This window comes from Lonchura striata, chromosome 15 (assembly GCF_050655825.1).
Source record: "Lonchura striata isolate lonStrDom1 chromosome 15, ASM5065582v1, whole genome shotgun sequence".
Classification (NCBI taxonomy): Eukaryota; Metazoa; Chordata; class Aves; order Passeriformes; family Estrildidae; genus Lonchura; species Lonchura striata.
In genome coordinates, this window is record NC_140717.1 from 3535404 (window position 1) to 3555019 (window position 19616).

At 50.9% G+C, this 19616-nt stretch overlaps 1 protein-coding gene across 2 annotated transcripts in view; it reads left to right on the top strand.

Annotated features, from left to right (window-relative positions):
• The window catches only part of RTN4R (reticulon 4 receptor), an 85577-nt gene extending 66222 nt beyond the window's left edge, over positions 1–19355 (top strand). The window contains exons 1-2 of one of the 2 annotated variants that reach the window (XM_021536744.3): positions 12326–13159; positions 17296–19355. In XM_021536744.3, coding sequence (XP_021392419.2) covers positions 13024–13159; positions 17296–18722 — 1563 coding nt within the window. In that variant the 5' untranslated portion in view covers positions 12326–13023 and the 3' untranslated portion in view covers positions 18723–19355. Of the gene's footprint in view, positions 1–12325; positions 13160–17295 lie in introns of those variants that run through there. The other variant, XM_021536745.4, reaches the window with a different exon arrangement.
• Positions 19356–19616: the final 261 nt, after the last annotated feature.

The following is a 19616-nucleotide window of genomic DNA, read 5'->3' on the forward strand; positions in this document are numbered from 1 at the left end:
GCCTTGAATGTCTTCTCCCTCTTGTTTGAAGTCCCTGCCTTTAGAAAAAGGTTTAAGTCATTTAGGCTTTCACTGCTGTGGTTTCAGAGAGCACTTGGACTGCAGCTGGTTTAAGTTGGAGGATTCCAGGGAAGTTCTGACTCTGGGGAGACCAGAACTTGGGACAGACACACTGCCCACATTTCTGTCTTGGAAAGGTGACATTTTGTTGTCCCCTTTTCTCCAAGCTTTTTCTCCTGAAATATTTCTTTTTGTGGAGCACCAACTGTCCTTTCCTTCCTTTCCCTTGGATAGGGATGACAAAAAGAGGCCAAATAACCAATAACAGTCTGCCCTGTGGTGCTGTGCTGGTCTGAGGGATGATTTTACAGCCAAATCACAGAATCCCAGAATGGTCTGGGTGGGAAGGGACCTTTAGGATCATGGAATTTCACCCCTGCCATGAGCAGTGACACCTTCCACTGTCTCAGGGTGCTCCAAGCCCCAGTGTCCAACCTGGCCTTGGACACTGCCAGTTGCAGCATCCCAGTGTGACACAGACTTTAGGCTGGGACTATTTTTCCCATAATTTCCTGGGGGTTTTTGGTTTCCCAGCTCTTTGCAAGCTGCCAGGGGTTGTTCTGGTGGTCCCATGCTGTGTCCCTGTGGTACCAGCCCACACAGGCTTCCCTGTCATGGCACAGCTCAGTGAGGAGGTGCATTTGAACTGGAGAGGCCACAATATTTTTCTCTGCTCTCTTTGCATATCTCCTTGGTGACGAGCCCTGGAAGTCCTGGAGCTCCTCCTCCAGCTTAGTGAATTCACTGTCCCACGCTCCTCCATCCTGTATTTCCATGATTCACCAGCTCCTTGGACACACAAGACATTTCCACCTGTGCTGCTCCAAGTTCACCTGTGGATAAAGCTCTTTCTCTCCCCCTGTCTCTGAGTTTCTTGGTGTTTTGGCTGAGGAAGAACATCAGCCCCTAAGAGCTGCTGGAATAGGGATCAATAACAATTGGATTCTTTCTGATCGGCTCCAGGAGCCCCAGGCAAGGAGGAACATTTGGCACCAGAAGCTCAGAGCAAAAAAGTCCCTCCCAAGTGCCCCAGCTCTTCCTTCTCTCATTATCAGGCATCACCTCAGCTCCTGGCAGCTCCTCACACGCAGCTCTTTTATCTCCAGCCTTCCCTTCCTGATGAGCTGAAGGAGGCTGATTTTCCCCACGAGGAGCAGTTTTCCAGCCCAGAACAATCTGCCAGCTCTTGCCACAGCCCTCCCTGTCATTTATCCATCCCCACTAAAGCTGACACCTTCCCCAGCTCAGGAGGGGCAGTTAATTAACCTGCTATTTCCTGCCCTTCTCATTAGCTCAATAAGGAGAGTTCTGATGAGTTGGGTGTGATGGTGGTCCCGGTGGCCTGTCACAGCTCCTGTCCTCTCCATCCATCAGCCACTGAACACTGAGCTGGGATCTGGCAGGCAGAAGAAGGGATTTCTCTAGGGAATTATGTGGACCAGTGTGGATGCTGGCACTCTGGCCAGAGAAAGAGTCAGATGAACTTTCTCAGGCACTACTCTGGGAAGGTTTGAGAAAGTTCAGAGAAAAAAATTAAAACAATCTTTAATCTTTGCAACAAGTGTTTTAAATGTGCTGTTTACGTGTAAGATGTATACAAAAAAAAAGCGTTATTCCTAATTAACCAATAGTATAAGAAGTATTAATTAAGAACCAATCAAGTTCAGCTTTGTCAGATCTATAAAATAATGTGCAATATCTAATAAACTCAACATTTGACCTTCTAAAAACCTAAGAAGTTGTATCACTTCATTCATCCATCCTTAACACAAGAACAACAGACCAGTGCTTCCCCCAGTCCAGCAGAGCTGTCAGGAAGGAGCTGCTGATGCTGCAGCTGGGGGGAGGGTACAGGGCTGGCAGGCCAGGCTTTGGAAGGATAAAACAAGCAGATCTCCTTCCATTGTGCTCCTGGGTGCCTTAGGAATGGCAAAGGAATGGTGACACAGCCCTGGACACCTCTGGAAGCCTCCCCATGCCCAGCTGGCCAAGCAAACCCTGCGTGCTTCACCGGCACCTGGGGATGGAAATGTGCACCCTCACACTGCTGGGTGGCAAGAGAACTCATGTGCCAGAGAAGTACCTGGAATTTCATCTAAATTCCGCACCTAAACTTTCCAGGGAGTTGGATGAGTTGCAGAGGTGCAGTGGCAGCTGCAGTTCAGCTGCTGGCAGCTCCTGGGGACATGTGCCACTGCCAGAGCCCCCCTTGTCCCAAGGACAGGTCCCTGCTGCTGCTTCACTCATGGAACCACAGAACAGTCTGGGTTGGAAGGAACCTTTTAAATGCCACCCCCTGCCACCCCCTGCCCTGGGCAGGGACACCTTCCACTGTCCCAGGCTGCTCCCAGCCCCATCCAGCCTGGCCTTGGGCACTGCCAGGGATCCAGGGACAGCCACAGCTGCTCTGGGCACCCTGTGCCAGGGCCTGCCCACCCTCCCAGGGAACAATTCCCAATTCCCAATATCTCATCCATCCCTGCCCTCTGGCAGTGGGAGCCATTCCCTGTGTCCTGTCCCTCCATCCCTTGTCCCCAGTCCCTCTCCAGCTCTCCTGGAGCCCCTTTAGGCCCTGGAAGGGCTCTGAGCTCTCTCTGGAGCTTCTCCTCTCCAGGTGAGCACCCCCAGCTCTCCCAGCCTGGCTCCAGAGGGGCTCCAGCCCTTGCAGCATCTCTGTGGCTCCTCTGGACTCTCTGCAGCAGCTCCAGGTCCCTCCTGTGCCTGCCCAGGGCTGGGGCAGCTCTGCAGGTGGGGTCTCACCTGAGCAGGGCAGAGGGGCAGAATCCATTCCCTTGGTCCCTCACTCTGTGGGATCAGCCCAGGACTTGCACAAAACAGAGCAGAATTTGCCCCTGGTTTCTTTGTCACCCTGATTTGCTGTCACCTTCCTGCAGAGCCCGGTGTGGGTCTGAGCAGGCTGTGCAAAGGGGAAGAGAGTTTGGGCTCTTTTCAGAAAAAGGGGGGTGTGAGGGGGGTGTCATCCCAAATAACAGCTAAGGAGGAAAGCGGGAAGGAAGAGGTCAAATTGGTGAAGCAGGACCAGCAGCATCACGTCCTGGGAGGAAACATTTCCACGAGTAGTGATCGAGATTTGGGGTCTGGAACTGAGGGGAGATTGGCTGAATTTGCTCTGGAAAAGTCCTCCAGGAAGGGAAGGCAGAGACAGAAGCATCAGAAGTAGCCACAATTTGGAATTCCCAGCTTCACTCCAAAGCATTCCTGTTTTTCCTGTGAGAGGTCCCACGATGCCCCCCATGAGGCTGGGAGGGGATTTGCTGGACACTTTTGGTGCACTTTTGGGGTTGAGAGGTGGGAGGTACTGAGCAGCTTTGGGAACCAAGGCCAGCACCAAGAACATTTTGGGAAGTGATGTCTGGAGAGCTCCTGCTGGAACCAGCGGGGTTTGTGCTCCTTGTCCTGGCTCCCGTCAGAAGCTGCACAAATCATTTCCCCAGGGAAAGGAGAGTTGGCTTTCACTTTGCCAGGAAAAACAGCAGGAGAACACGAAGAGATGGGGATTTTTGTCTTCAAATCCACAAGATTTACTCTTCTTTTTCCTTGATTTGCATTATATGAGAAATCCCCCTAAAAAAAACCCTTGTGAATATGCTGGGATTAGGCTTTTCCAGGCTGGAAGTGATGGGATATTCTGCTTGGAAATTAATATATGGCACCATTTGGTTGCCATTTGGGTGCCTGATGTTATTGCTCCTGAAGGTTTGAGCTTTCCAGTAGTGTTTCTGTGATTCTGCTGTAATTTCTATTCATAATTTCACCGATTTCTTCCTTTTTTTCACTTGAGTTCATTCCTTTGACGAGATTATTCCTATTTCCCCCACATCAGCAGTTGGGCCTTGGTCTCCCTTTCATGCTGCGGGAGGTGAATTAAACAAAGATGGCAAATGAAACGGAAAGAAATTCACTTAGTCCCATGAAATATTAACAGGCACTTATGGGAAGAGAGCCCTGCTGCTCTGGAAGGGCTCTGCTGGAGGGAGGCACCTGCAGGGTGGGAATTCTCTGTCCCCCAGGACATCTGAGGCTATGGGGTGGTGGTTGTCTTCAATCAAATTCGTGGTTTGGTTCCTTCAATTGAGAAATGAGCCCCAGGGGCTGAGGTCAGGGACGGGCTGAGCCTGTGGTGGGGAAGGGGAAGGACACATGGCCCTGCCACCAGGGCTGGAGGGGGGACAGCAACGCCCAGTCCTGGGGACAAACAGCTCCCATGGGAAGGAGAAAATACTGTTTATTCAAGGAAATCTTTTCTGTCCTCTGCAATGATCCTGAATGCTCAAACAGCTGTGGAGAGGCATGCCCAGCTGGGATCCAGCCCATCCACCAGGCTGGTTTATGGACAATAATCCCACATGGATGCATGCTCCAGCCTTTTCTAAGGACTGCGTGTGGGAGCGTGGCCAGAACTTGCTGACAAGATCCTGGCTCTAATTCCTTATAAACCTGAAAACAAGAGGATTCCCAGAGGCAGGGAAGGTTAGGGAAGGTTGGAAGCAGCAAGTGTGAAAGCCCTGGAAGTGAGGAGAGGCTGCTCAGCTCAGGATCTGTGCTGTGGAGAAAGGGGAGATGTTAACAGAGCCAAGGATCAAAGGCACAGAAATCCAGAGAAAAATGCCTGGGAAAGCACTGGACCAGGCTGTTCAGGGAGTCACCATCCCTGGGAGTGCTCCAGAAACGTCTCCCTGTGGCAGCTGGGGATGTGGCACTGGGTTGACACTTGGAAATCTTAGAGGGCTTTTCCAACCATATTGATTCTACAATTCCATGAAACACCAATAATTTCCACTACTATATTTCTCAGATTTTTTTTCTAAACCCAGTTGTCTTCTTTTTTTTTTTTTCTGGTGTTGCTTTTGAAGGTACTGGTGTCACAATTATTTATTGTGGCATCACCTTGATGCCAGCAAGCCCCAGGCTTGGAGGAATGTCCTGCTGGATGAGATGTGCACAAATTCCCCCAGCCTCTGCTCATGGATCTGGATTATCATAATAAATTCAGATTTATGTCAGACGCTCGATTTCCATGGTGGAGAATATCCTGTCTATGGAATCAATGGGCAGTTATTAAATGGATTAAGAAACAGGCAGCTTAAAGCCCTCAAAATGCGATTGTTGGTGGAGGATCAGTGCAGAACAAGCTGCTTGCACAGGAGCTTTGCAGGATTCAGCTTCCACCCTGCTGTATTTCCCTATTTTCATGAATGATCCAGAAAATAGCTATAAATTACTGCCCATGCAGTTGGCAGCTGACTGGGATTTTAAAATAAATAAACAAATAAAGCTGAAGGCAGTGCTCTAATGCAGAGCAACTGCAGCTGCCTGGGAGAGGGGCAGCAGGGGAACAGGGAATTTAATCCAGCAGGTGCTCGGCCTGGGAGCAGGGAATGGGGGCCTAAAACTGATTAAAGCCCATTGGAAGGCAGGTGATTATGGACATTTAATGCCTTAGTGGGGAAATGGATGGACACAAGGAAGAGGGGAGGCTGCAGGTGGAACAAGAGTTTTATTTACCTCGAGTGAAAAGCAGGAGGGGGCTCTCATTTCTCTGCCTGCAATGAGACCTTTGTGAAAAATGCCAATCACTTTTTTTTTTTTAAATTTTAAAAGTTTAATAATAATAAAATGGTTATAAAAATAATAATACAATTAGAGTAATAAAATTTAGAGTTAGGACAATTATAAGATAATAAAAAATAAAGAATTACAGATGTCCAGATGCTCTTGGACACTTGGTCAGGAGAAGCATCCCTTGTGAACAAAGGAATCACTCTTAAACCAATACACTTGTTGCATATTCATACACCTTCATGGTTATGCATACATTCTATTCTAAACAAGAAACTCTGTTGTATGTCAGCTGTTTCCTTTAACCCCCTGGCATCTTCGAGTCTGAGCAAGGCCTGAAGAAATTGGCTTCTTCTGATAAGAAGCCATAAATTCCTTTCCTTTGGAAGATTTAGGTGTTCCTCAAAGTGAGTGTCTCATTCCTAAAATAAAACTTCCCCCACATACATAATCTCTATGTTAACATTATGTTGTAACCTAAAACTACACTTAACACACTACGTAAGAGAATTAATACAGCGTAACTTTCTAACATTACACATATAATATTCATTATAATATTTGTGAAAAGCCAATCATAAAATATGCATTTTTCACACCTTGAACTGAGGACTTTGGGCATGGAAGTCTGGTGTTAATTCCTGGTGGAATTCTGTGGGATATCAGGGGGGTGTGAGGTGAGGGCAGCTCAGCCCAGCACCGGGGACTCAAACCCTGCTGGGCTGCAGGATCCTTTTCCCATTGCTCAGGGGAAATCCTGATTCCCAGGAAAACTGTGTAATTAGCAGCCTGTTGTGTCCTTGTTCAGCTTGGCTCTGAGAACACATTTCAGAGAATATGTTTATTTACAGAGCTGTGGGTGTTGTGCTCCCCACCTGGCTGAGTGAGCTGCACTCACCTGAGACACGCAGGTACCAAAAACCAGTCCCAGTTTGATCTGGGAATGAAGGGATGAGCCAGGGATGTGTGCCAGGAGCTGGGAGAGATGCTGGGGGAAAAGGGGAAAGGGGGGATAGGGGGAGCGTGGCCAGGCTGGAGGGGCCAGGTGTCCCAGGGGCGATGAGGAATGTCCTGAGCCTGCTGAAGGCCACACTGAGGTGGAGACCTCACAGATCACAGCTCTGCTCCTCATCTGCTCCAGGTGGCAAACCTGGGGGTATCTGGAGAGCTCTGATCCTCCAGGCCAGCAAGGGGACAAACAAGCTGTGAGCAGGGCACAGAAACCTGGTCTCCAGCCCCCCGTGCCTGCTCTCTTCTGAAGTGGTTTCCAGCTGTTCTCTAGGACCTTGGCTGTGTCCCAGGTTGGAGTTGGAATGTTCTCCCCCTCCCTGTCCTGCCTGAGGCTGTTTGAGGCTGTTTGCTCACTCTGCATCTACGGAGCCCACCCTGGGTCGCAGGTGGCTCCGTGTGGTGGAAAAGTCTCTCCTCCAACCCGTGCTTCCAAAGAAAGGCTCAGCAGTCTCTGTTGTCCAGTCTCAAGGCAGTTTATTACAAGTTATCTAAAAGATTTTCTCCTCGGGCTGCTGTGGTTTGCTCACAGCTCAGGCAGAGGCACACACACACCCTGACATCCTCTCTGACCCCGACTGCTTCTTCTCTCCCACCCAGGGCTGCTGCTGTCTTTTATATGGGACATTACGTGTTACATGGGTACAGTTTTTCCCCATACCTATTACCCATATTAAATGGTGTTTTTCTATCTTTTATATGGTACATTACGTGTTACATGTTCACAGTTTTCCCCAATGCCTATTACCTATATTAAATGGTGCTTTTCTATCTTTTATATGGTACATTATGTGTTACATGGTTACAGTTTTCCCCAATACCTATTACCTATATTAAATGGTGCCTTTCTACTCTAAACCAATCTGTGAGTGCCAACATCACCAAGAACATGGAGGTAAGGAAGAAGAAAGAGGGAGGACAGGGCAGGCCCAGATCCCAAATCCATCTTAAAACCTCTGACCCCCATGTACAAAACCAAAACCCCCCTGTACAGCACTCAAAAATTCTTCCCTTTGTGACAACTTCTACTCTAATATCTAAACTTTTGTGACTTCTTGTTCTTCCTGCAAGCTTGGTAAATCATTCCATGGTTCAAACCCAAAATCACAGCTGTTTCCAGCTGCCTGCCAGGGTCTCAAATGCTTCTGACCAGGGCCTGGAACCTCCAGAAATGTCTGAGGGACATTTTGAGTTCCGACATGCATACACACACACACCAAACTGGGCCATGGGGAATGTTTGGAAGAACTTTCCCTTCCAGGCTCTTTCCTAAACTTCATCGGTGCACTCCACAGGCTGCAGAAGCTGGGGCTGTGAGCAAAAACTGAGATAATGTTATTGTAGAGGAAAACCAAGGAGAACGCTGCCTTGGGCAAGGGGGCTCTTCCAGAAGCTGTGGGGGTGGGATTTGCAGCTGGCAGGGGGTGCAGTCCCAGATGGCTGGGGGAGAGCAGGTGTGAATTCCATCTGGAGCTTCACCTCTCCTCTCCCTGAGTCACTCACACACAGAGCAGCCACCAGCGCCAGGTTTGGAGCTGCAGGAAATTCTCCTTCCTGAGAAGGTTTTGAAGCACTCCTGAGGTACTTTGTGCCCCTTGGGAGACCTAAATCGTCTCAGGAACCTGCATTTCCTTCCTTTGGACACCTGTTCGTGCCTGATTTTTTTACAGCTATGGCACAGATAATCCCGACTTCTAGAGGAGCTGCTTGTGATTCACAGTGAATATTTTGTCACTTCATTCTTCCCAGTGTGGGGATGGAATGGTGGCAGGATCACACGTGATCTTGCTTGTGCAGTGTGCTGGATGCATCCCATCTGGGTAGGATGAGAATGAGGATTGGGATGATTTAGGATGCCCTCAGCAGAGTGCTGGAACCAGGAACAGCTTTTCTGGTCTCATTCTTAGGGATCTGCTGGATTTGGCTTTACTGGGCTGGGTGTGGGTTTTGGCCACAGGACTCTTGGAAAAAAACAGCATGACAGGGACAGATTTGGGGAAGAAATCCTTTCCTGGGAGGGTGGGAAGGCCCTGGCACAGGGTGCCCAGAGCAGCTGGGGCTGCCCCTGGATCCCTGGCAGTGCCCAAAGCCAGGCTGGATGGAGCTTGGAGCAACCTGGGAAGGTGGAAGGTGTCCCTGCCATGGCAGGGTGGGAATGAGATGGGCTTAAAGGTCCCTTCCCACCCAAACCATCCCATAATCCTGTGACAGCTGTGACAATGCCATGGCCATAGGTGGCTGTCACTTGGAGAAAATGCAACTGTGACATTTCATATAACCCTGGAATGGTTTGGGTGGGAAGACACCTTAAAGATGAACTCATTCCAATCCATCTGGTTCTCCCGGGCTGTGAGGAAGGAGCCCTCCCTCCTCCTCCTCCTCAGCTCCCTGTGCTCAGTGTGGCTCGGCCCTGCCTGGCAGGTGCCCAGTGCAGCCCTGGCAGGCGGATCAGGATCACAGCAGCTACTCAGAGCTGCTCTCCAAGATTCATTTGGTGGGATTTGGAGAGCTCAGCAGTTGCCTGCAGGCTTTCAGGGATCTCCCCCTGTCCTGCAGCCTTCCTGCCCATTCCCTTCCCCTTTTGGTGCCCATTTTTCCCAGCTGTGCCTCAAATTCTCCAAATGCACATTCCAGGCCATGTGCTTTCACCTTCTCTTTGGGCACTGGGCTTTTTCTGCTTCTCATCCAGCTCCCACAGCCTTGTGTCCCTGTCTTTGGCACAGCTGGCCACTGCTTTGGGCATCTCCTGGAGATTTTTGCCCTCTCCTCCTGCTGTCGCTGTGGAATTTGGTACCTGGCAAAAGATCAGGGCTCTGAGCCAAATCCCCACAAATCCATGTACTCCCCAGGGTCCAGAGGCTGCTGCTGTGCTGCAGGGGCTCTGTGGTGTCCCACTGCTGGAGAGGGCTCCAGGACAAGGCTTTGCAGTGTGTGTTCAGGAGAGCCATGGACATAACCATGATTATTCCAGTTCCAGACACGATCACCTCCTGCAAAGGGCCACACTCCTGATTGCACCGGGGAAACCAGTTCTGAGGAAGGAATGGGGAATACTGGGAGTTTGGCTGGGCCAGCAGCACCTGAGAGCTGCAGTGTCTGCACAGACAGGACCAGGGCTGACCTGTGTCAGGCCCAGGACTGGAATAAACCCACCTAAGAGGCCTTTTCCACAGGAATGCTCCATGTTTTACTTTAAGCTCATAATTTTCTCCCTTTAAAAGGTCAGGAGCTTTCCCCTTCCAGATGTGCACAAATAGGAAGAGGTCAGGTGGCAACCATGCAGATTTATTTTGTACTACATGAGAACAGCTGGAAATTCTGCTTGTGCTGATTGACCTGGCAGAGAGAGCCCCACCAGGTGAGGGGCAGAGCAGTGGCAGGAGCACTCACTGCAAAATGGGCTGGCATACCCATTGGATTTCCCAGTGCCTATCCAAAGGAAACAGGAATAACTAGGTCAGGTTTTCAGTGCTTAAGAACCTCAAAGATTATTCCTGATTTCATGAAAATAATTTTAAATACCATCTTTAACCTGTGTGGGTTTGACCAAGTCCTTATTTATTGTTCCCTGCGAGGGAGGGGAGGTGCTAAAATGGAATTTCCAGAGAAGCTGTGGAACTTCTGTAAAAGTCCATCTGAACTGCTGCATGTGTTTGTTTAAACCTCTGCAGCTGTCCATGGAAATCTGTGCACAATTCTGTCTGAATCTCTGCAATTGTCCATCCAAAGCTCTGCAAAGTTCATCTAAGTCTCTGCAGATGTCCATCTGAACCTCTGCAAAATTCCATCTGAACCTCTGCAATTGTCCACCTGAAGCTCTACAATTTTCCATCTTTACACCTGGGAAATTCCATCTGAACCTCTGCCATGGTCCCTCTGAACATCAACAAAACTCCATCTGATCCTCTGCAATTTTCCATCTGAACTTCTGCAAAATTCCCTCTAAATCTCTGCCCAATCCCATCTGCACATCTGCCATGGTCCAAGCTGCCCTTGCACCCCAAGTATCCAACTGTGGAGTACAGCAAAAAGTCTGCAGCAGCATTCCTACAGGGACCAGGCTTGGAAGAATCCCCAGGAGGGGAAAGAAGGTTTTCTGTCTGGTAGGGAGCCAGGGAAGCTCTGCCTCAGGCCACTGCTTGCCCAGGGCTTGGAGAAGGTGCCAGGGAAACGCTCCCACTATTTAGAGCTGCATTCCCACCCCTGTCTGCTCCTGGATCCCACCTCAGCCCAGCTCAAATGTCCCTGGCCTGGCTCCCTGCAGCTCTTGTCACCTTATTTTATTGGAATCAGGACTTTTCCCATTCCCTGGCCTCCCAGGGCACTCCTGGGCTGTAATAATTGATAATTGTTATTGTTAACCATGGACCTGATGACTCCCTTGATATTTCCCTCAGAAGGGTTCTGGTGACCTTTTCTCTGAGCAGCTCTCACACCTCCATGCCTTGCAGCAAGCCTTGGGAATTCAGCAGGATGGAAACCCTCTGGCTACAGAAGAAACTTTTTAATTTTTGTGCTCCTCACCGGGTTCTCATTCAAATGGGCTGAAATACAAACTGTTCACTCCGTCCTTCTCCTTCCTCTCCCTGCTGCTGCCCAGGGAAATGCTGGCAAAGCACCAAAAGCAAAACCCTGACCAAATGTTCTTAGGCTAAATCCAGGCTGCTGCCAAAATTTAGGGAGTGAGAGAGAGCCACTGGCAGGGATGGGGAGACCTGTGAGTGGGAGCTGCTTTGGCACATCCCAGGGAAGGATGGAGCTGTCCCAGGGAAGGTTTGTGCTGCCCTGAGCTCCTGGAATGAGCTGTGGAGCTCAGCCCCGAGCGCTGCTGAAGAACCAGCGTTCAAACCCCCCTGGAGGCTTGGGAAGATGGAGTGGAAGAATTGCACAAGATGTAACTCGGTTTTACCTTCTTCCCTTCAAAATATCCCTGCAATCTTAAGTCTAAAAAGCGCATTAAGGGAGTGTGACTGAAGAGGGGAAGATGAACACCCGAAGTGAGGAGATGGCACACGCACTGCCTGCCTCCCTGCCGGGATGCATTACAGAAATGACCTGTCAGCCCTGCTCAAGCCCTGTTCAGGACGTTCCAGAGGGGCTGTGCTGCCAAAGGCAAGGAAGAGCACCTCAGTCCCAAAGGTTAATGGGTCTGGATACAGTCCCAGAGGATGTGGGATCAGGGACAAGCCAGAGGTGGGGCTCAGGTGCCTAAATCACTGACCCTGCTGCTGCTCACATCCCAGCAGCTCCAGGCAGGGCTGGCACAGGTCTCACACAGAGCTGTGCCAAACCTGCCCGCAGCACTCCTGCTGCCTCAGACCCGCAGGGCTGCCCAGAAGGGAATTAGCTCCCTATTTTCAGGCCTCTGGGATTCATCAGCAGTGTTTTGGTATGAGCTCCAGCCCCTGGACATGGAGAATCCCCAGAAGAACCTGGGGAGAGATTCAGAGCTCACCCACCCCAGTGACCTCACTGACTGTCCCACCTGAGAGGGGTGTCTGACACCCCAAAATCCCCATGGAGATACAGAGGTGCCCCAGAACCTGCTTCAGCCCCAAAATGTTGTGCTACAGCTGCCTGAGGATGGCAGGGACCTGCTCTGCCCCAGAGATGTGACTCTGGTGCCTCTCCCAGGTGTTTCATGGTGGCAAAGCTTCACCCCCATCCTCTCCTCCCAGCTGGAGCCACTCCAGCTGTGCCTTCATGCTCCGTCCTTCATGCTCCATCCTTCCTCTCCGCAGCAGAAGGGAGGGAAATTCCAGATGACTCCGAGCCGACTGTCCTTCCTCACTGACCTCTCCATTCACCTCCACTTGAAATGCATGGAAGCGCTGCCCTCTTCCCTGTGGCACAGGCACAGCCCCATCTTTGGCCACAGGACAAAGCAAGAGGCACCAAGTGCGGAATTTCAAACGGTGCCCACGGAATCTGAAATGGTGCCCACGGAATTTCAAATGGTGCCCACGGAATTTCAAACGGTGCCCACTCCGAGTGGGAAATCAGCAGCTCCAGTGCGTCCCTGCTATAAACAAAGGCGAAACGCTGTGTGCATCAGCAAAAGGCTTTGTATTGTAAAATGTGCCCTTTATGTCCAAGCAGGAGAGAATTCAGATGATTATTGACCCTGCACTGCAGGAAAGCCACATTAGAATATCTCCAAATCAATGGAGAGCAGAGCAGAGCAGTGGGGAGAGGCCGTGGCTCTGCAAAGGGCATCACATTGCAGCTCGCTTTGGCCTCCTGGTAAAAAAGTTTGCAAAGCATCTGTTGGAGGCCCCCGGAGCCTTTTCTTTCTAATTGCCAGTTTGACAAGGCGGTGGCCCGGGGGAGCTTCGAGAGGCAGATAATGGACCCACTTTAATTGCTTCCAGTTCCATGACTCAGAACACTGGGGAATGGCAAAGGGGAAGTGCTGCAGCTTCACTGAAGGAGCTTTCTGGCTTTCAAGAAAGCTCTGGAAGAACAAATGCTAAACTCAAAGCCAAAGTCTTGGAGGGACTGCAGGTTCCAGGTTCTGGAATTTCTTTCATGTTTTGCTTTTCACAGGAACTCTTGAGTTAGGTTTTAATCATGTTCTGGAAGAGGGAGGGATGGTTTCTCAGCTGAGAGGAGGGGATGGGTGTCATTCCAAGAGCCTTTTCCTCAGGGATGGGCACTGAGATGGGTGCTGAGGTGGAAGAGGCCAGCTGGAGGAGGAGGATCCAGCATCCATTGGTGGTGGGAGCTCAGTGCAGATACAGAAGTTGGGATGGATTTATCTGGAAGGTGAAGGGAAGATGCTGCTCCCCTCCAGGAGCTGAGTGTGGCACGTTCTGGGAATGGGCAGACAGGGAACCTTCTGACCTCCCTCCTCCGTGACAGGTGTGAATCACAGAATCCTGGAATGCTTTGGGTTGGGAAGGACCTTTAAGCTTAACTTGCTCCACCCCCTGATGCCTTCCACTACCCCAGGTTGCTCCAAGCCCCCTTCAACAGGGCCTTGAATGTCTCCTGCCCTTCTGGCCAAGGGCAGTGGGGTTTTTTCCTGGAAAACTAAGGAGCTTACAGCCAGAGCTGAACCCAGGAAAACAAATTAAAATATCCCTGTGCGAGGTCTGGGTAGCTGATGGCACTTGGTGTCCCCTGGGGTCTGGGACACGCTGAGACCAGGCATGGCTGCTGGTTGAACTCCAGTCACTGGAGAAGGGTTTTGGAGGATCGGGGAAAGCCGTGGCAGGGTCCCTGGGGCCTCTGTCACGGCACACCAGCCTGGCTGGGACAAAAGGGTCACCTTGGCTTCCCATGGCTTCACCCACTCCTGCCCTCCCCCCTGGCCCTGCCCCGGCTGGGGACCGACAGGGGCTGGGCTGTGCCATGGATCAGCCAGGACACAGCTGGGCTGCACGGTGGGAAAGCCACTGGAAAAAGGCTTTGGGGGATGATTGACAGGAACTGTCTCAGTGGAAGGAGCTAATCCGAGCAGCTCATGAACACCAGGTCCCTAATTAAAGCGCACAGCCTGGCCCTGCTGTAATTAATTTCCCAGTGCTGCTGGCTGGCAGCGCTCTCAGTGCCACTGACTCAGCGCTGCTGGCGGCCTCTGGGGCATGGGAGCGGGACAGGGGGCCGAGCCTGGGGCAGGATGCGCTCCTTCCCTCCTGGGGCCGCAGTGCTCCAGCCCTGGGCACAGCCAGCAGCTGGGCAGGACCCTGCTGCCTGGCCCGGGAGCTTCCCAGGGAAGAGAGATCCTGTGGATCGCCTGTGCCTGCTCAGCTGTGGGCATGGGTGGCACAGGGCAGGGTGATGCTCATGGCTCACCTCTGCCAGCAGCTCTCTCCCCATGTCCACATGGATTTACATGGATTTACTGTCCCTTAGCTGGAGTTGGGACAGGGATCGTGTCACTCTGATTCCTCTCGCTTGGGAATGGGTTTTGCGTTCCCTGTGCTCTTTCCCATTTATTCCAGCAAAACAGCTGGGACTGGGCCACTGGGGCAGCATCCAGGTGTCCGTGGGCCGTGACAGGGAGGAACAGCCTGGGGACAGCGGGATGTTGCATAAGGAGGTGACTCCTGCTGCCCCGGTGTCACCCCCAGCCCCGTCACCCAAATGACGGAGCTGACAAGGGAGGCTCCAGAAAGTCCCATTTCTGTGCCCATGGGTTTCATTATCAGCTGCAGAGGGATGGCCAGAGAGTCGCCAGCACTGTTTTAATTTCCCAGGAGGCTGCTCTTGGTGTGCCATGGCTGTAGCGCCGAGTCTCAGTTGTCTCGTTTTACTGAGCTTCATGCAATGGGACGTGACATGTCAAAACATGACAAGGCAGCCAAAATGTGTCACAACACTGCACTCGAACTCTGCCTTGCAGGGTTGCTCAGCAGCTGATAGCATCAGGCTCCAATTATCTCTGCATGCTGAGCTGGGGTTTTTATCCCTTGTGGAATATGATATATGGGAGTCTCCTGCCTGTATTGGACGATTGGATCACATCAGATTTATTAACCACACACGGTGAGTTGTTCTGACCAGGCTGACACCCAGAGCTGAGATCCTGGGCTGTTCTTGCAGGAAGGAGACTTTCCCACCCTAGATTTTCCAATCGTTATTCCTTCAGTAAAGATTTGGTGAGGTTTCCATGTGATTAAAATCTGTTATTGTTGGTGTTTGGTGTGGTTTCATTGGCCACATCAGCATCTGCCAGGCTCGAAGGGAGCTGCAGCCACTGCCTTCAGATTCCCCCCGGGAATTTGCAAGGCTGGATTTGGCTCCAGTCTCCCCAGTTCATCCCATTCTTCTCCACTGGGCTTTCCTGAATGGCTTTTTGCATTCTGCTTTTCCACCTTACTTTGGAATGAGGCATCAACATTCCAGAAAAATGTTTTGAGTTTTTCAAAGGAAAAACCCTTCCACAATAGAGGCAAGAACCCTCCCACAAGAGAGGCAAAGCTGCTCTTTTCCCTGGGCTGCAGATTCCCAGCGATGGGGAGGACAGGACGTGTCCTTTGTCCAGAGGTGCTGTGAGGAGCTGTATTGGAAATGTAGGTGAACCCAGTGGGAAGAAATGATGATGTCTGACTCAGTTCAGAAGGCTGAATGATTTATTTATTATAACTATGCTAAAATACATTAATATACTATATAAAGGAAGATACTAAAACCACATACTACTTTCTCTAGCTACCATATCTAACTCACTACAACTCGTGACCCTCTCTCCAGAGCCCAGCCCCAGGTGGGTTGGATTGGCCACCAGGCTCAAAAAATCCTCACCAGAATCCAACCAAGCAATCACCCCAGGTAAACAATTCTCCAAACACATTCCACACGGGAAAAACAAGGAGCAGAAATAGAAATTGTTTTCTCTTTCATTTCTCTCTGTGCACCTCTAGGAAAAATCCTGAGAGAGAAATGTCCCTGTGGCAGATCTGGGAAGAGTCACAGTTGTTTCTGCTCACATGTGGCATTCCCAAATGGAGCCTCCTGCTGCCCTGGCTGCTGTCCATTCGTTTTAACTCCTGTTTGGAGGAATCAGACTAATTACTGGCTGCTAATTGCTGGGAAAGCACTGCTGGCACTGCCTCCCTTCCCACCAGTAGCAGGGAACAGCCTGGGTCTCCTCAGATTTCTCAGCAGGACCTTCAGGGACCCTCGAGGGCCCTTTGGAGAAGGTGCTGCTCTGTCCATCCCTTCCCTCCCTCCAGGCTCATTCCCAGCTCATGAATTTGGTGAACCAAAATGCTTCCTTGGGATTCCTGTGCAGCCCAGCTCCTGGGGAAGTGGGTGGGCAGGAAAAAAAATTGTTCCTCTCTGGGGTTTTCCAGCCCCATGGGGCTGCCAGCATGCTTGGGACACATGCCTTGCACACTTGGTGGGATCCCCGAATGAAGCCTCGCACGTGACTTTCTCCTACAACAGCACGATGGAAAATCCTGCTGTTTCCTCCTCTTCCTCAGTGGCTGCACAGGTTCAAAGGAAAAAAATATGGGGAGAGAGGAAGCAGGAATATGCGGCCTAAAGTTTTGAGCAGGAGAAGGAAAGGATCCTTTTGGCCCTGAGACTTCTCCAGGCAGGTCTGACCTGAAAGTTATTCTGGGAATGTCTCACAGTTATTTCTCCCAGGAGATCAAATCAGTCCAAAATTATTTGTGGAAAGTCACAGTTATGTTTTGAGAGCAGTGTGGGGACACCTGTTTGTTTGGAAGAGTTGTTCCGTGACCCGGCAAAGCGAGGAGCTGATGGCACTGCTGGGATGGGATTTGGGGTTTCCTGGTACATCCAGCTGCTTTTCCAGTGGCTGAGCTGTGCCAGGCATGCCCATGGCAGAGGGAAATGTCCCAGAATTTGGTCCCTTTGCTCACAGGTTAGATCTTGGGAACAGGGCTGGTGTTGGATGTGCAAATCCAAAGTGCTGATACCTCTCTCTCACCTCCTGACGGTGCAGGGCAGAGGAGGCACTGGGGTTTCATCTCTACAAGTGTACATTGATTTAAGCTCTTGAGCTGAGTGGCAGAATCCCGGTTTTAATCCTACATTTTAATCACTGGCTGCCCTGGGATCTGTTTGTGGTTGGTGGTGCCACGCCCGGAGGGGGAATTTCAGGCTCCTCTGCCAAGAGAAGCGCTCTCCATGACCCTGCCTAATCCCCACCCTATCTCTGTCCTTCCTCAGGAAGCAAACTGCTGATTTTGGTGCTTTGCTTGAACATCCCATCAGAAGTGGAGTCCTGCCCCGGGGCGTGCGTATGCTACAGTGAGCCCAAGATCACCATCAGCTGCCAGCAGCAGGGGCTGACAGCCATCCCCGCGGAGATCCCCATCCAGAGCCAGCGCATCTTCCTGCACAACAACCGCATAACCCTGGTGAGGGCCACCAGCTTCACCTCCTGCCGCAACATGACCATCCTGTGGATCCACTCCAACAACATCAGCCTCATCGAGCCCGGGGCCTTCTACGGGCTCACCAAGCTGGAGGAGCTGGACCTCAGCGACAACACGAACCTGAAATCCATCAACCCTGTCACCTTCCGGGGGCTTGTGCACCTCCACACCCTCCACCTGGATCGCTGCGGGCTCCTGGAGCTCTCCACAGGGCTTTTCCGAGGGTTGTTCTCCTTGCAGTACCTCTACCTTCAGGATAATAACCTCCAGATCCTGCTGGACGACACCTTCATCGACCTGGCGAACCTCACCTACCTGTTTTTGCACGGGAACAAGATCAAGAGCTTGTCAGAGAACGTCTTCCGTGGGCTGATCAACCTGGACCGGCTGCTGCTGCACCAGAACAGGGTGAGCGTGGTGCACCGGCGCGCCTTCCACGACCTGGGGAAGGTGATGACCTTGTACCTGTTCAACAACAACCTGACCGTGCTGACGGGGGACACCATGGCCCCCCTGGTGTCCCTGCAGTACCTGCGCCTCAACGGCAACCAGTGGATCTGCGACTGCCAGGCCCGCTCACTCTGGAATTGGTTTAAGCAGTTCAAGGGCTCCTCCTCGGAGCTGGAGTGCCACCTGCCCCCTCGCCTGGCAGGGCGGGACCTGAAGCGGCTGCAGAGCTCTGAGCTGGACAGCTGCGTGGACTCCTTCAACCAGATCCGCACCAGCGTCTTCAGCACCAAAACCAGGTCGGGGAAGTTCCCGACGGGGCTGCCTCCGCTGGGCTCCCACGACGGCTCCTCCAAGTGCTGCCAGCCAGAGATGGACAAGTCTTTTATTTACGAGGCCAAAGGCAAGGCAGGGCCCTCCTCCCACAGCAGCCGCTCGTCCAACAACCACCTCAAGGAGAAGGAGAACATGTCCAGGCCCAAGTACATGGAGACGGACCCTTCCAAAAATGGCAGCAACAAGCAGATAAACGATTCCCCCTTTGGGACCTTCCCCAGCATTGTAGACCCTCCTTTGACCAAGTTGAGACCCGAATTTCTAGAGCCCATTGAACCTTCCACAGTCCCAACCAAAAAGAGGCAGGGCTGCTCTAAAAAGAACAGATCAAAGGCCCAGTGCCGCCTCACCCAGCAGGGGAACAGCTCCACGTTACAGCTCAGCCTAAGCCTTTTGATCCCCCCCTTGGTGTGGAGCTTACTGTTATTCTGCTAAAATTAACTCTTTTCCTGGGTTGATGACACTTTAATACTCGACTTTTGCTGACCTCCATAAATGTTGCAAACAAAAGCAGGACTCCCATCCACCCTGAGAAAGCTTTGTTACACAAAACTTAACTGGATGCCTTTATTAAAACAAACAAACACACAAACAAACAAAAAACAAAACAAAAAGACAAATACTGAGATGTACATAATTTATTTGTCCTGAAACCTGTGAATTATACCTTTGGTCTTCGGAACTGCATTTGCCCACAAAGCAGCTTTTGCTACAGCAGATGGTAAAGAAATATGGTTTATTTACAGGAAAAAAAAAAAAAAAAGAAATGTAAGAAATGCTCTGAAAAGAATGTCTAAAATCTGTTTGTAACTCACCATCTCACTGAACAATGTTGCAGGTTCCCATTTGCAGAGGTAATGGATTTGATGCTGTTTTAATCCTATGTTGATGACTCTTGCAGTTTTTCCGTCTCCATTTCATCCTTCACACCACGTTTACAGGCAGCATTTGTTAAAGAATGCTGCCTGCCCCTTCACAAGATTGCAGTATATATAGATATGCATTTTATTTTACTTGTGTACAAGTATACAAAAAAAACCCTATAAAATAAAGATTTCTTTTTCCTAAGTGGCTGTCATCTGCGAGGGGTGAAGGACTCGGAGCAGCTAAAAAGCTGAAGATTTAAGAGGATGTGGAGTGTGATCTGAGCATTTAACACCACAGTGATAAATAAGGCAATTTTGGATGGTTATGCAACCCATAAGTGGTGCCAGCAAAGAGTTTGGTTGTGTGAAACATGCCCTGCTCATGCTCCTGTTTCCCTGCAAACTATCCCACCTCCTCCCAGCATCACTTGGATTCCAGGAGAAGAGCAGGAAATGCTGGCCC